General features: G+C 47.7%; 1 protein-coding gene and 1 non-coding gene across 2 annotated transcripts in view; both read right to left on the bottom strand.

Annotated features, from left to right (window-relative positions):
* Positions 1-6,511: 6,511 nt before the first annotated feature.
* TCEA3 (transcription elongation factor A3) overlaps positions 6,512-14,043 on the bottom strand; it is a 48,919-nt gene continuing 41,387 nt past the window's right edge. Inside the window, exons 9-11 of the mRNA XM_066270132.1 lie at positions 11,014-11,160; positions 8,879-8,950; positions 6,512-6,624 (exon numbers count right to left, since the gene is read on the bottom strand). Of these exons, the coding sequence (XP_066126229.1) occupies positions 6,616-6,624; positions 8,879-8,950; positions 11,014-11,160 (228 nt within the window). The 3' untranslated portion in view covers positions 6,512-6,615. The remainder of the gene's footprint in view (positions 6,625-8,878; positions 8,951-11,013; positions 11,161-14,043) is intronic.
* Positions 12,047-12,209, bottom strand: LOC136332463 (small Cajal body-specific RNA 2). The gene has a single exon (XR_010730721.1). It is a non-coding gene; the product is annotated as a small Cajal body-specific RNA 2 (non-coding RNA).

Below are 14,043 nucleotides of genomic sequence, written 5' to 3'. Positions count from 1 at the left end.
GAGGGGAAATGGGGAATTGTTTAATAGGTATAGAGATTTAATTTTGCAAGATGAAAAGAATTCTGGAGATTGGCTGGACAATAATGTGAATGTACTTAACGCTACTGAACTATATGCGCCCTTAAAAATGGTTAAGATGGTAAATTTCATGTTATGTGTGTGTGTGTATATATATATATAAATCTAATATATTTAAATTTATTTGTTGATTTTAAAGTGAGATGAAGGGAAGGGGGAGAGAAAGACAGAAACATCAATTTGTTTTTGTATGTACCTTGACCAGGGACCGAACTCGTGACCTCTGGGCATTGGGACAGTGTTCTAACCAAGTAAGCTATCTGGTCAGGGCTGTTATGTATATTTTACAAAAAAAAAAAAAAAATCAAGGCCCTAGCCGGTTGGCTCAGTGGTGGAGCGTTGGCCTGGCGTGTGGGAGTCCCGGGTTCAATTCCCGGCCAGGGCACACAGGAGAGGTGCCCATCTGCTTTTCCACCCCTCCCCCTCTCCTTCCTCTCTGTCTCTCTCTTCCCCTCCTGCAGCGAGGCTCCATTGGAACAAAGATGGCCCGGGTGCTGGGGATGGCTCCTTGGCCTCTGCCCCAGGCGCTAGAGTGGCTCTGGTTGCAACAGAGCGAAGCCCCAGATGGGTGGAGCGTTGCCCCCTGGTGGGCATGCCAGGTGGATCCTGGTCGGGCACATGCGGGAGTCTGTCTGACTGCCTCCCCTTTTCCAACTTCAGAAAAATACTAAAAAAAAAACAAAACAAAACAAAACAAAAAAAATCATACTAATAGTAACCCAGTTCATGGGGTGTGAGGGTTGGGTGAGCAATATAAAGTACTCCCCTCTACTTGTAATAATAATAGCTAATGTTTGCTAATCAGGTACTTTGTGTCAAGTGTGTTTCTAATGAACCCTCACAACAATCCTTTGAATTAGGTACCATTACACCATATTACAGATGAAAAGAGGAGGCATGGAGATGTTACATAAGGTGTCCAAGATACCCAGCTAGCAAATGCTTAAGAACTAATATAGTGTGTCCATAAAGTCATGGTGCACTTTTGACCGGTCATAGGAAAGCAACAAAAGATGATAGAAATGTGAAATCTGCACCAAATAAAAGGAAAACTCTCCCAGTTTCATACCTATTCAGTGCAGTTCGATGTGGGCTCACGCACCAATTTTTTAGGGCTCCTTAGGTAGCTATCCCGTATAGCCTTTACAGACTCGTCACTGACTGATGGCCTACCAGAACAGGGTTTCTCCACCAAACTGCCGGTTTCCTTCAACTGCTTATCCCACCGAATAATGTTATTCCTATGTGGTGGCGCTTCGTTATAAACGCGCCAATATTCACATTGCACTTTAGTCACGGATTCAAATTTAGCGAGCCACAGAACACACTGAATTTTCCTCTGTACTGTCCACATCTCGACTGGCATGGCCGTAGGCTGCTCCGCTGTATTCATGGTGTTACATCATCATCTGCACATGTGCACATGCTGCCACATCATCCTACAGAAACTGGGAGAGTTTTCCTTTTATTTGGTGCATATTTCACATTTCTATCATCTTTTGTTGCTTTCCTGTGACTGGTCAAAAGTGCACCATGACTTTACGGACACACTGTAGATTAAGCCCTGGCCAGGTAGCTCAGTTGGTTAGAGTATTGTCCCAATACACCAGGGTTGTAGGTTTGATCCCCGGTCAGGGCACATGCAAAAATCAACCCATGAATGCATAAATAAGTAAAACAACAAATCCATATTTCTCTCTCTCCTCCTATTATGTTGAAATAATAGGTTATTATCAACAGACAGTCATACAAGGAAATCATCATCATTATCATCATCATAGGAGAATACAGGGTAATTATTAGAGTTTCTTAGCACTGTGAGAGTTCTGAGGAGCCATCTCTTGTGGCCTGAAGACCTCATAGAAGACATACAGTACATTTGAGATGAACCTGGGAGAATGGGTAAGATTTGGATGGGATGAGGAAGAGAGAATCAGAAGAGGCAGTCACATTTGGGGAGGTCCATCAGGTTTTTAAGAACAGGACAATACTTTTCTTAGGCTGGAGCAAATGGACAGCAGGGGTGGAAGATAAGCCACCATAGACAGGCAAAAGGCAGATGGAGGGGAGTTTTGAAAGCCCAACTAAAGGAGTTTGAATTTTCTTTGATAGCTAGTGGAAATGCACTGAAGGTGATTAGGAAAGTGATGCTCAAAGCCACGCAAAGAAGATGCAGGTAAGATAGGGAGTGCTTTGAATTGGGAGACCAGTAGAAGGTCTTTGCCTAAGTCCAAGAAAAAAAGAAAAACTAAAAGACAGTGTTGATAATGATGGCAATGGAAAGAAGTGTTGGACAGGTGAGACACTACACTATTGGTCACTGGTCAAATTAAGAAGGCAAGGGAAAAGGTGGTCCTACATAATGAACTAGTAGTTGACAAACAGAAAAAAAAGGCAGAAGAGGGGACTTAAGAAAAAGAAGATGAGCCCTGGCCGGTTGGCTCAGCGGTAGAGCGTCGGCCTAGCGTGCGGAGGACAAGGGTTCGATTCCCGGCCAGGGCACATAGGAGAAGCGCCCATTTGCTTCTCCACCCCTCTGCCACGCTTTCCTCTCTATCTCTCTCTTCCCCTCCCGCAGCCAAGGCTCCATTGGAGCAAAGATGGCCCGGGCGCTGGGCATGGCTCTGTGGCCTCTGCCTCAGGCGCTAGAGTGGCTCTGGTCGCAATATGGCGACGCCCAGGATGGGCAGAGCATCACCCCCTGGGGGGCAGAGCACCGCCCCTGGTGGGCGTGCCGGGTGGATCCCGGTCGGGCGCATGCGGGAGTCTGTCTGACTGTCTCTCCCTGTTTCCAGCTTCAGAAAAATGAAAAAAAAAAAAGAAAAAGAAGATGAGTTCAACTACAGACTAATTGTAGTAAGAGGGCCAGAGGAGGTGTTTGGGGGAGATATACAGACACTTGGTGACTTAAGTCTTGAGCTCCAGAAAACTCAGGGCTAATGTTAGAGATTTGGTAGTCTGGATGAGACTACTAAGAAAGACTTCTCATTCCATATAGTATTTCAGGTTCCTGTAACCTTCTGAAACATCTTCTATATTTGTCACAAGATATTGAATGTGCTTTTGCTTTCAAGGTCTTTTGGCTGTAACATTCCTGGTGAGACCTTCTCTCCTCCATCCCAAGCATGTTGCCTCCCTGTTTCACCTCTCCTGACCTTGTCCTTTTCCTCCCATAAGGCAGCAGTCTCCCCACCCCAGGAAGCCTTCCTGGGTGGCAGGAGTGATTGCTAGCTCTTGCTAGCTCACACCTGTGTTGTCTTTGAGATCAGGCTACTTCAGGACAATCTAACACGCTGGAGGTGGCTTCTATGTTGTCTTTGCTACAACGGTGAAGATGGGGTCAAATCGTGTGTTGCAGCCAACAGCCTGTGCAAAGATTGTGAGACAAGGAGGAGCACAGTATGGCCAGGTGGCTAGAGCACAAAGTGTGGGGGTGAGGCAGAGGCCAGTCATGTGGGGCCTTGTAGACCCTGCCGAGAGCAGTGGAGACAAAAATGGAAGGTTTTTTATGTGTGTGTGTTGGGGGGGGGGTAGAGTGGGGGGCTGTAACATGACCAGATTTGCATGCAGTTTTGAAACAGCTGTTCTGGTCTGCACAGTGGAGTACATGAATTGGAACAGGCCCCGGGTGGGCACAGGATGACCAGTTGAGCGGGTATTGACGCCTGCTGGTGAACACAGTCTGAGGCCCATTCAGGCTGTTCTGGGTCCTTTAGTGAATGTAGACGTGTGCTGGAGAGATGTGCAGACCTATTCTTGTGCTGTTTAATCTGACTCATCTCCTTTGTAAACAGTAAGGTTATTGAGGATGGAGATTCAGCTCTGTATTTTTTCCTAGGCTGCAGGCCCTGACACTGGGAGCATAATGGATATTTAGACTGTGGCTACTGAAAATCGCCCCAGGGCACCACCTTTAAAAAGCCCCAAAAGTAACATTTATTGACATTATTAAATTAATAGTAGTGGCTATTTTGTTCTCCATTTGTTTTCTAGACATTTAGCTAGAGGATTAGATAATGCAGAGAAAAATATGGATATCGAAACCCTTCTTACTCAAGTGTGGACCAGCAGCATGGGTGTCACCTGGGAGCTTGGTGGAAATGAAAAATCCCAGGCCTCACCCCAGACCCATTGTATCAGAATTTGCATTTTAACATGACCTCCCAGGGGATTCCCACCCACATTAAAGTTTGAGGAGCTCCTGGGTATCTAAGCAACATCCCCCCACACTTGTGTGGGTAATATTCATACCTCGGGCATAGATCACAGCCTGTCTGCTGTAGAAGTCTGTGTCTGTGATTTCTTTCCCTGCCAGGCGGGAATTCCTGGAAAGTCCACACCAAATATTGTGTGTGGGCCTGGATCTCTCTCTGCACAGACCACAGTGACAGGAAGCAGAGGACTTGGGTTTTGGTCCTGGTTCTGCATGTATGGGTTGGGGGTGTTGTATCTTTGGTGGGCTTTTCAAGCTTTCCAAAGGACCCACCCCAAATCCAAATGTTGAAAGACAAGATGGTGGCAGGTGTCCATACAGTTTATTCACAGGCTTCATCTAGGACAGTGGTAGTCAACCTGGTCCCTACCGCCCACTAGTGGGCGCTCCAGCTTTCATGGTGGGCGGTAGCGGAGAAACCAAAGTATAAATAAAAAGATAGATTTAACTATAGTAAGTTGTTTTATAAAGATTTATTCTGCCAAACTTAGCAAAAATCCTACATAAAGTACTTGGTAAGTAATTATTATTATATGCTTTAACTTGCTGTAACTCTGCTTTATAAATTTTATAAAGTAAAGTTACTTCCCTACTTTATAAATGACCATTACTGTGGAACCAGTGGGCAGTTAGAAAATTTTACTACTAACAGAGATACAAAAATGGGCGGTAGGTATAAAAAGGTTGACTACCCCTGATCTACAAGGAGGCCCTTGGCGGGAGTCAGGAAGTGATAACCAGTTCAGAGTGGATGATGCCCAGGGCATGTAGAGAACTTGGGCTGAAGTGACTCTGAACAGCTGCCCTAGGAGCAGGAAGGGAGGTGGAGACCCAGCAGCCTCTGCACCATCACCCTGTAAGGCAGGCGCTAGTACCACTCCTTTGTTTAAAGGTAAGGAGACAGCTCAGAGAGGATAAGTGACTTCCCCAGGCTCCCAGGAGTCCACAGGCTCCTGCGTGTCAGCCATTTTAGGAAACATAGGGCCCAGAAGGCTCAGGCTGGGGCTGCAGGAAGGCCAGGGACAATCAGAGACCAAGACCCAGGACAGGCCCACCAGACCGGCTACCAAGGCTTTTCCAGAAGATTCCAACTTTGCATAAAGTTCCTATCAGCTTAGAAAGCAAGCTGATGTCATCACGGGAGAAGCACGAGAAGGACCCTCACTCTGCCGACACCCCCTGAAGCTCCGGCACAGAAGGAGCTGTGAGGAGCGCATTGTCAGTGCCTGGGCAAATTCCAAGGCCCGGCACCTTCCAGGGGCCATGGCAAGGAGGCGCACCACTGTACCACACCAGACCCTCAGGCAGAAAGACTCAGTTCAACATGTCTGTTCCCTGACTCAAAGGTCCCCCAAAGCCAGTGATGAACAGGGAATAACAGAGTTTGGGAAAAGATGCAGAGTAGGGAAAACCTCTTTCAACATGAGGTGGAAATCATATCTGCCTGAGCCAAATCGTGTGTCAAGTGTTCTGTGTGTGTGACTCTGGGGCGGGGTGGGGTAAGATTTGTACCGTCTGTTACTTTTCTTTTTTTTTTTTTTTTTTTTTTTCATTTTTCTGAAGCTGGAAACAGGGAGAGACAGTCAGACAGACTCCCACATGCGCCCGACCGGGATCCACCCGGCACGCCCACCAGGGGGCGACGCTCTGCCCACCAGGGGGCGATGCTCTGCCCATCCTGGGCGTCGCCATGTTGCGACCCTCCTGGGTGTCGCCATATTGCGACCAGAGCCACTCTAGCGCCTGGGGCAGAGGCCACAGAGCCATCCCCAGCGCCCGGGCCATCTTTTGCTCCAATGGAGCCTTGGCTGCGGGAGGGGAAGAGAGAGACAGAGAGGAAGGCGCGGCGGAGGGGTGGAGAAGCAAATGGGCGCTTCTCCTATGTGCCCTGGCCGGGAATCGAACCCGGGTCCTCCGCACGCCAGGCCGACGCTCTACCGCTGAGCCAACCGGCCAGGGCCCCGTCTGTTACTTTTCAATTCAGAAAAGGCTGAGAGGTTCTGACGTGGAGGGAAGGGACTCAAAGCAAAGGCCCGCCAGCCCACTGTCGAAGATTTGACCCCTGAGTCGCAGAGTTTGTACAAGAGGTTTTGTCAACACAGACTCTTAGCATGGTGCCCCAATTAGGTTCCCTCTATTAGCCAATCATTATGAGTAGCTGGGATTAATTTGCGAAAGGATTCTCCCTCTGATCCCTAGTACCCCATTCAGAGTTCAGCATTTTTCATCATTTTAATTTTTATTTCTTTTTCTCCATTTACGATGGCTTAGTGCTTTCTCGTTGTTCTTCAACTTGTTCACTGAAATCCTGGCTGGCAGTTCTATCAGCAGAACTAAAAAACCAAAAAAAGGCAACAAAACTTTAGAACTTTCCTTCTGTCACCCAAGGAGGCTAGGGGCAGGGGGAGGGGACAGGAGAAAGAAGGTAAGGTCTAGAGCCACACAGACCAGCGTCCAAAGCCCAGCTCTGTCATTATTCGCTGTGTGACCATGAACAAATCACTCATCTGTCAAATGGGATCATAACGCTGGCCAGTGCGAGTAGGATCTCAGGTAATAAATGAATGGAAATTTGATGCCAGACATGTGGTGGGCTCTCAATTCATGGTCAACATATCACAGTGATTATCACTAAGCGCTTGATTAGACATTAGGCCTTCCACATGGCAGAGGACATGAGCTGAAAATGTCAGAAGCCATGTAGCTGCCACCGCTGGTGGGCCCAGCCTCTCCAATTAATAGGGATAAGGCAGGAGGAGCTGGGTTGAGCAGCAGGCAGAATGTTTTTTCCCCAACAGTAGCAATTACAAGAGCTATCATTTATTGAGCACTTATTCTGGGCGAAGCTTGTACTAACTCATTTCATCCTCACAGTCACCCTAGGAGGTAGGTACTGTGTCACTCCCATTTTCACAGGTAAAGAGGTGAAGTGATCTGCCTAAACTCCCCAACACTAGTAGATGACAGACTCAGAATTCTAAGAATGGTGGTTTCTATGTAGCAGGAACATATGTGCCCAGGGCTTCTGTGCACGGTTATACAGGTGGTTCACTGCCTACAAGAGCCTGGCGTGATGAGGCTGAAACTCAGCCTCCGCTCTTTTTGCCAAGCTCTGTATCCTGGTACAAGGTTGTGTCTACCTGGAGGCAGGGACATCTTTTCCTAATTGGACAAAGATACCATATGAGCTATCAAAGGCCCTGATAATGCTTCATGTGTGTTACCTCCCTGAGTCCCCACAACAGCAATGTGGGCTAGATACGAACACCCACCCCCATGTTACAGAGGAGGAACGCCGGGCCCAGGGACTTCAGATCACTTAGCTAAGTCACTCTGTCAGTGACAAAACGAGGATTTGAACCTGATGCTGAAGCCCATGCTCTAATCCACCACGCCACTGTACTGGCCCTATCCCTGAGTGCTCAATAAATGAAGGGAAAATACGCAATCCTCTGACTTTTACATTAAAAAATATATATGGCAGTTCTAATGAGGCCCCAGGGCTACCAAGACCCTCAGTAAAGTTGCAGAAACTCAACTGATCAGGAATTTGGAACATCGTTTTTAAGTGCTCCAAACTGTGTGACCCTATGCTCGTTAAGCATTTCGGTAGCTCAATTTTCTCAACTGGAAGTAAGAGTAGTTTTAATAAAGGAACATTTCCCATAGCTATTTGCAGAGTGTGCGTGCATATGTAATCATCTTCACATCTGTCATTGGAGAAAGGCGTTACCATCACCCTTTTGCGCAAGGTGGTGAGCGAGATACTCAGGGTCACACAGCGAGAAAAGCAGAGGGGAGACGTGAAACCGGGGCTCCTGACTCCCAGGCCCATGCTCAGTCTGGGGCTCCTTCCTAAGTACCTGAGAACTTCTGGAGTACCTGCAACCTGCCTGCTGGCCCAATCACCACACAGTGCACATGCAAGTCAGATGGAACTGGAAACTGACATAAATCACATGAGCACACTGAGATCTTTCAGAGGAAGACATGGTGGGAAGGAGCACTCTGGAGGAGTCTTTGCTTGGCTCCCCTGTCTGGAAACAAAAGCTCTGCCTTCGCAGGAGCTGGGGCAGCCCAGGCGACAGCCTCGGGTAGTGTAAGGTTTCCAGCACTGCCTTGGGAAGGGAGGGTGACCTGGGAGCACTGGGGCCGAGGCCCATCTGATGGGGCTCAGCCTTCCTCCTGTGGCCAGGTTCAAAGGAAATAACATGTGTTAGAGCACTTTGTAAAGAGGTGTGGTCCAAATGCAGAACGTTGTTTTTCCTCTGTGGATCTGGAGGGGGGCGGGGGGTGAAGGGAGAAACAACTGATTCCATCTGTGCTCAAATGACAGACTTGCCCATCCTCTGATGAAATGTGGGCTGCTGCTCCCCATCCCAGATGGGGTGCCGTGCAAAATGAAAACATGCACATGCCCTCTCCCTGCCTCATCACCAACAACCCACCACCATCTCCAGCTCCGCAGACACACTGTGCACAGGCTGGTAAGCGCCCTGTGCACAAGGTCCCTCCTTGACTGTGGGCATACTACTCCTGATGCGGGATCGTATGAGGGGAAGTGTGGACAGACAGAAAGATACAGACCTTCCAGCGATTGCCGCACTCATTGCATAAGACAAAGGTAGTCATGGGCTCATCAGCGCTGCGTGTCTGCACCTGAGACAGAGACCACTCATGAAGTCCCTTCACTGCTCTCAGCCCTGCCCCAGCTCCCACTGTCTGCAGGAGTAGGTCTAAATCCCAGAGCTTGGCACTGTTATTCCCACCTCGCTCTGGCAATTCCCTTGTCACTTCCAACCGTCTGTGACTCTACAGTTCTGTGCCCTGTGAGTCTGGTTCCTCTTTGTCTTGCTTCACTGAGAACCCTATAATGTATCTTCTCCTCTCCTCTTGTAGGTTCATCAGCTCACTTCTGGTATCTCACAGGCTCAGTCTGACCTGTGCCCTTTCAGTCTTGTTGATCCTTCTAAACTGATCTCTCTTTTGCCTCAAGACTCACCTCCTACCTGACCAGGCGGTGGCGCAGTGGACAGAGCGTCGGACTGGGATGCGGAGGACCCAACCCCGAGGTCGCCAGCTTGAGCGCGGGCTCATCTGGTTTGAGCTTGGACCCAAGGTCGCTGGCTTGAGCAAGGGGTTACTCGGTCTGCTATAGCCCCACGGTCAGGGCACATATGAGAAAGCAATGATTGATGCTTCTCATCTCTCTTCGTTCCTGTCTGTCTGCCCCTGTCTATCCCTCTCTCTCTCTCTGTCTCTGTAAAAAAATAAAAGAAAAAGAAAAAAAGAAAAGACCTCCTACAGGAAGTGTTCCCTGACTCAGCTCTGAACACACCCTATCAGGTAAGCTGAAAGCACCCTAGAGGTCATCTAGTAGTTCATTCTTTATTTAACTGGTGGAAGAACTGAGGCCCGCAGAGGAAAAGGGATTTGAGGATCATTGAGACTATTTAATGTTATGTTTTCTAGTTTCTCACCCCCTTAATCAAACCATTCAGGTGCAGGAACTGGGTTTCCCTCAGCAAATCCTTGGTATTTCCAGATTCAACAATTGCTGTTCTGTTTTTCTATGTGTCATGGACGGCCATGACATATAGCACATTGCTACTTCGCTGACAAGCAGCTATGAATGCTGCCAGCTGGGAGTCTATAGGATAGGAGGCAGACCCCCAGCTAAGGAGGGACACAGCAGTCGGCCTTCCAGCAGTGGCCACCCCAGCAGGAGGACACAGCCTAGCGCAGCCTTGTCACAGCAGCGACTCCTGGGGAAGAATACCATCGGGATTCCTCTGTGCGGAGAAAACTTGGCTGGTGAGCAGTTCACTTCTGGTGGGAGGCCAGGTGCAGGAAGCGCCCTCCTCCACATGGACCTGTGCTTACAGGAGAGCAGGAGCTTGTACAAACACCTCCAAATTCCCAAATTGGAATTCTCTGAGGGACAATTCCTGAGTGGCAAGGGTGACTGTATTTCTGCTGTAGCCAAGGACCCCATGAGCGAGATGCTCAGGGTAAATCTTCCTTACTGAGCGGAGAGAGGAATTAATAGCGTTCCAGAATGACTAGATACCAATTAGAATCCAAGAACACTGGTATCCCAAGGATATAATATGTGCCACCCAGAAACAGAAGGTGGTTCTCTGGTTTAAAGTCTTCCAGAGGAAGGGCCCCCATACCCTTACATGGCTCCTCATACAGGGCAATGGCCTTCACCTTCGAACTTGGGGCTACATTTCTTAGGCTTTCCACACCAAGCTGGCTATAATGAAGGCAGAAAGGTCTTGATCTAGATGTATTACTATCTCTGCCACTGACCATCTTGGCCATCTTGGACAAAGCTGCAAACCTTGTCCCCTGTCTGGGCTTCAGGGTCCCTGTGTGTAAAATGAGGAAGCTGAGTTTTATATTGCCATGTTCCCCTCCAGCCGTTTGTGACTCTGGAGTTCTGTGCGCTGTGAGTCTGGTTCCTCTCAGTCTTGCTTCAGGCCCAGCCTGAACGTGCTGGCCAGGCCTCACAGACACACATCTGGGCAATCATACACGCAGAAGAATGTTTTCTAGAGGCCGCGGGCACATATTGGTGAACCAAGATTTTCCCTTTTCTCTGCAGCCTGGAGTTTTAACCCTTTCCCCCTCTGGCCCTTCCCTGAACTCTCTCTGGTTCTTCATTTCCATGTCCCTGTAGCTTTCTCCACCAAGGGTCCCTCCCGTCCTCTCCTTACCTGGTTATAGGTACAATTCTTTTTCTTGCATCTCTTGCACTGGAAGAGGCCGGTGGTGGTGCCGCCCGTTTTGGCCATCTGGTGCTCACGGATAGCTTCCTGGGTCATGGCGTTCCGCAATTCCCTCAGCTCGTCGCTGGCCATTTCCTGGAGAGAAACAAGTCTGCCCTTCAGGGCCGGGGAGCCCCAGAGGTCCTGCCCCAAGCCTGGTTTCTAGGGAGGGGAGGGGGACATGCTGGATTGAGTACAAGGAGCTCCTGGCCCTGCCGCAGCTGGGGAAAGGCTATACCCAAAGAGTCTCCATTCTGCCTTCCGGTGAAAGGACAAACCTGGGGGCTCAACACTCTCATACGTATTTCCTCCGATCTGGTGCTCACCCTGCTTGCCGGGATCTTGGGCAGCTGCTTGAACCTTCCTGCTTAGCTGACTTGACCCGTGATCACCGGATCTACGACATTCTCCTTATCTTTCCAGTCTGGACGTGACCCGGGGCTTGTCTGAGCTGTGCTCACTACCAAGCCCATTCTGCCTGTGGGAACCTTGGTCTCACTATGACTTGCTGTTGCTGCCCCCCACCCACGCAGGACCTGACGCACCTGGGTTCACCCCACTTAACTGCTCGCCTGTGAGTGGATCACAGAGCAGCTCTAAGTTCCTACAGAACAGATCTGCCCATCTCGTGTCAGCTCACTGCAGACACTCACTGTCCGTATTATCGGTCCTTCCTTCCTTTATCCATCCCCCTGGCCATTTGACTCCCCCTACACCTTTACCAAAGGACAGTAGAGAGGGGGACACTCAATCCAGAGAAAGTCCAGTTGAGGTTGGTTGAGGGGAAGAAGGAAGGCAGAGACTAATCCTAAACTGAGTGATGATTTGGTACTGGCTATACATTTCCATTGTTGCTCTCTACCCTGACTCTTTAAACCACGGAGAACAGAGAGTTGGCAAAAAAAGGCGAATGACTTTAGTGACCACTAAATCTAATGCTGACCACTGCATTATAATCACTTGAGGCTTTTTTTTTCTTTTCCAGATCAGAATCGCCGCAATAATCATCAGCCCAGGATAAGCCCTGCATCGTCTATCTGAGCACCAGGCCCTATAGGATTGGCTCTGGGGCCGAACTGCTGCCACCCACCCAGGGAGCCTCGCTGCACAGCGTCCCAAGGAGGGGGGCTTCGCAGGAGGGCAGCTTTCATTTCTGTTTCTTGAGAAAATGCAGATTCCTAGGAATCTAAAACTTGAAGGGCAAGCCCAGGAATATGCATTTTTACTAGTACCCCCAAGTTATTCTGGTGCACACGAATGTTTAAATTCTTCAGCGTTATATTCAGGGAATAGGTCTTAACCATTGGCAGGGTATATAGAAAAACAAATCAAGCCAACGCCACATCAGCAAAAAGCAGCTGACTTTAATTTGGGGGGATTTCCCAGAACATAAAGCATTCGTTCATTCAAAATCTATTGGATGCCAATTTATTGAATGTCTTTAATTGCATTGGTATGCTGGTAAACCAGTTTTGACCATAGGGCTGGCTGATTCGTAGTATATACCAGTTTCCTTGATGTAAATATTTCCATCACAGTCAATTTCAAGCTACGAATTCGATGTATCTGAATGTAGAGTTGGGCATGGCTACACATAATAATCTCTCCTGAGCTGGTAGGAGCTGGTTTGAGTAGACCACTGCCTCTAAGCCAGTGGTTCTCAAAGTGTGCACCCTAGAAGGTGTGCCCTATGGTATTCCAGAGAAATATGTGCCTGTTGGGGACCAAAAAACCAAAAGGGTTTTGGAGTTTAGAATTCTGGGGGACAGAGGTATGGGGAATTGGCTATAAGCTGACAGTCTCCCCAACCCCCCACCTCACTTACCTGATTAGGTTGCAAAAGGCTGTCAAGCTGTGGTGCTAGATTGTTTACACTACCCCCCATGTTCCCTGGAAAGACTGGAGGCAAGTTTCTTCTATCCTTTGTTTGGTGTAAAGTTAAGATGATATGTATGGTGGGGGTTTTCTGCACTCAACACAAGGGTAAAAAGAGAGGAATTTTTCAATGTATTGACGAGGAAATGAGAGTTTGCCTTTCAAATATATGACCAAACACTGAAGAAATCGCTAGGACACATCAGGCTCATGTTTCTCATAAACACAAGAAGGAAAAAACTTAACATATTTGTGCCAGGACCTGCCGAATTTACTAAATCTTACTAAGAATGTATCTATATATATAAAAAGATAACTTTTTTGTCTTTTTTAAAATTTTTAACCCCTCTTTTTTACAAATTCTAACAATCATAACTAAAAAAAGTAACAAAAATGTTTTTAATGTCAGAATTTAATTTTGTCATATTTATTTCATCTAATTACCATAAAAGCACGCTTGGACTTTATATTTTTTCGTTAACATTTGACTTAATTATTTTAACATATTTCTCAGAAATTTGTATATAGTGCACCTATAATTATTTGTAGGATTTTAAATGTGCCCTGACTTCAAAAAGTTTGAGACCACTGCTCTAAGCCCTCAGGATTCAGATAGGATTTGGTTCCTGTCCCCAGGTAAATCTAATCTGGTGTAGTCAAGCATTTACACAAGACAGCAAGATAGTACACAAAGTACTAAAACAAAGGCATAGGTACCAATAAGCCAAGTTTGCAGGTTTGAACCCCGGTCAGGGCACATACAAGAATCAACCAATGAATGCATAAATAAATGGAACAATAAATTGATGTTTCTCTCTCTCTCTTCCATTCTCTCTAAAATTAATAAAAATTTTAAAATAATAAAATAAAGGCATACAAAGTGCATGGAAAGTCTCCCCACCATGTGGAGGCCAATTGCTTGGGGGCAGGGGAGGCTCATTAAAGAAGCTGACATCTTAACTGGTCTTGAAAGGTAAGCAGGACTTCCTGGGAGGATGGCACATTCTAGACACAGAAAATAGTCCATGCAAAAGGTCAGAGGACAAGAATAACATGTTTGGGGAAAAGTATTTAGAGTAGGGCTCAGGGTGAGGAGTGTGGGAG

The sequence above is a fragment of the Saccopteryx bilineata genome, chromosome 3 (assembly GCF_036850765.1).
Source record: "Saccopteryx bilineata isolate mSacBil1 chromosome 3, mSacBil1_pri_phased_curated, whole genome shotgun sequence".
NCBI lineage: Eukaryota > Metazoa > Chordata > Mammalia > Chiroptera > Emballonuridae > Saccopteryx > Saccopteryx bilineata.
This window is presented reverse-complemented; position numbering and strand designations above follow the sequence as displayed.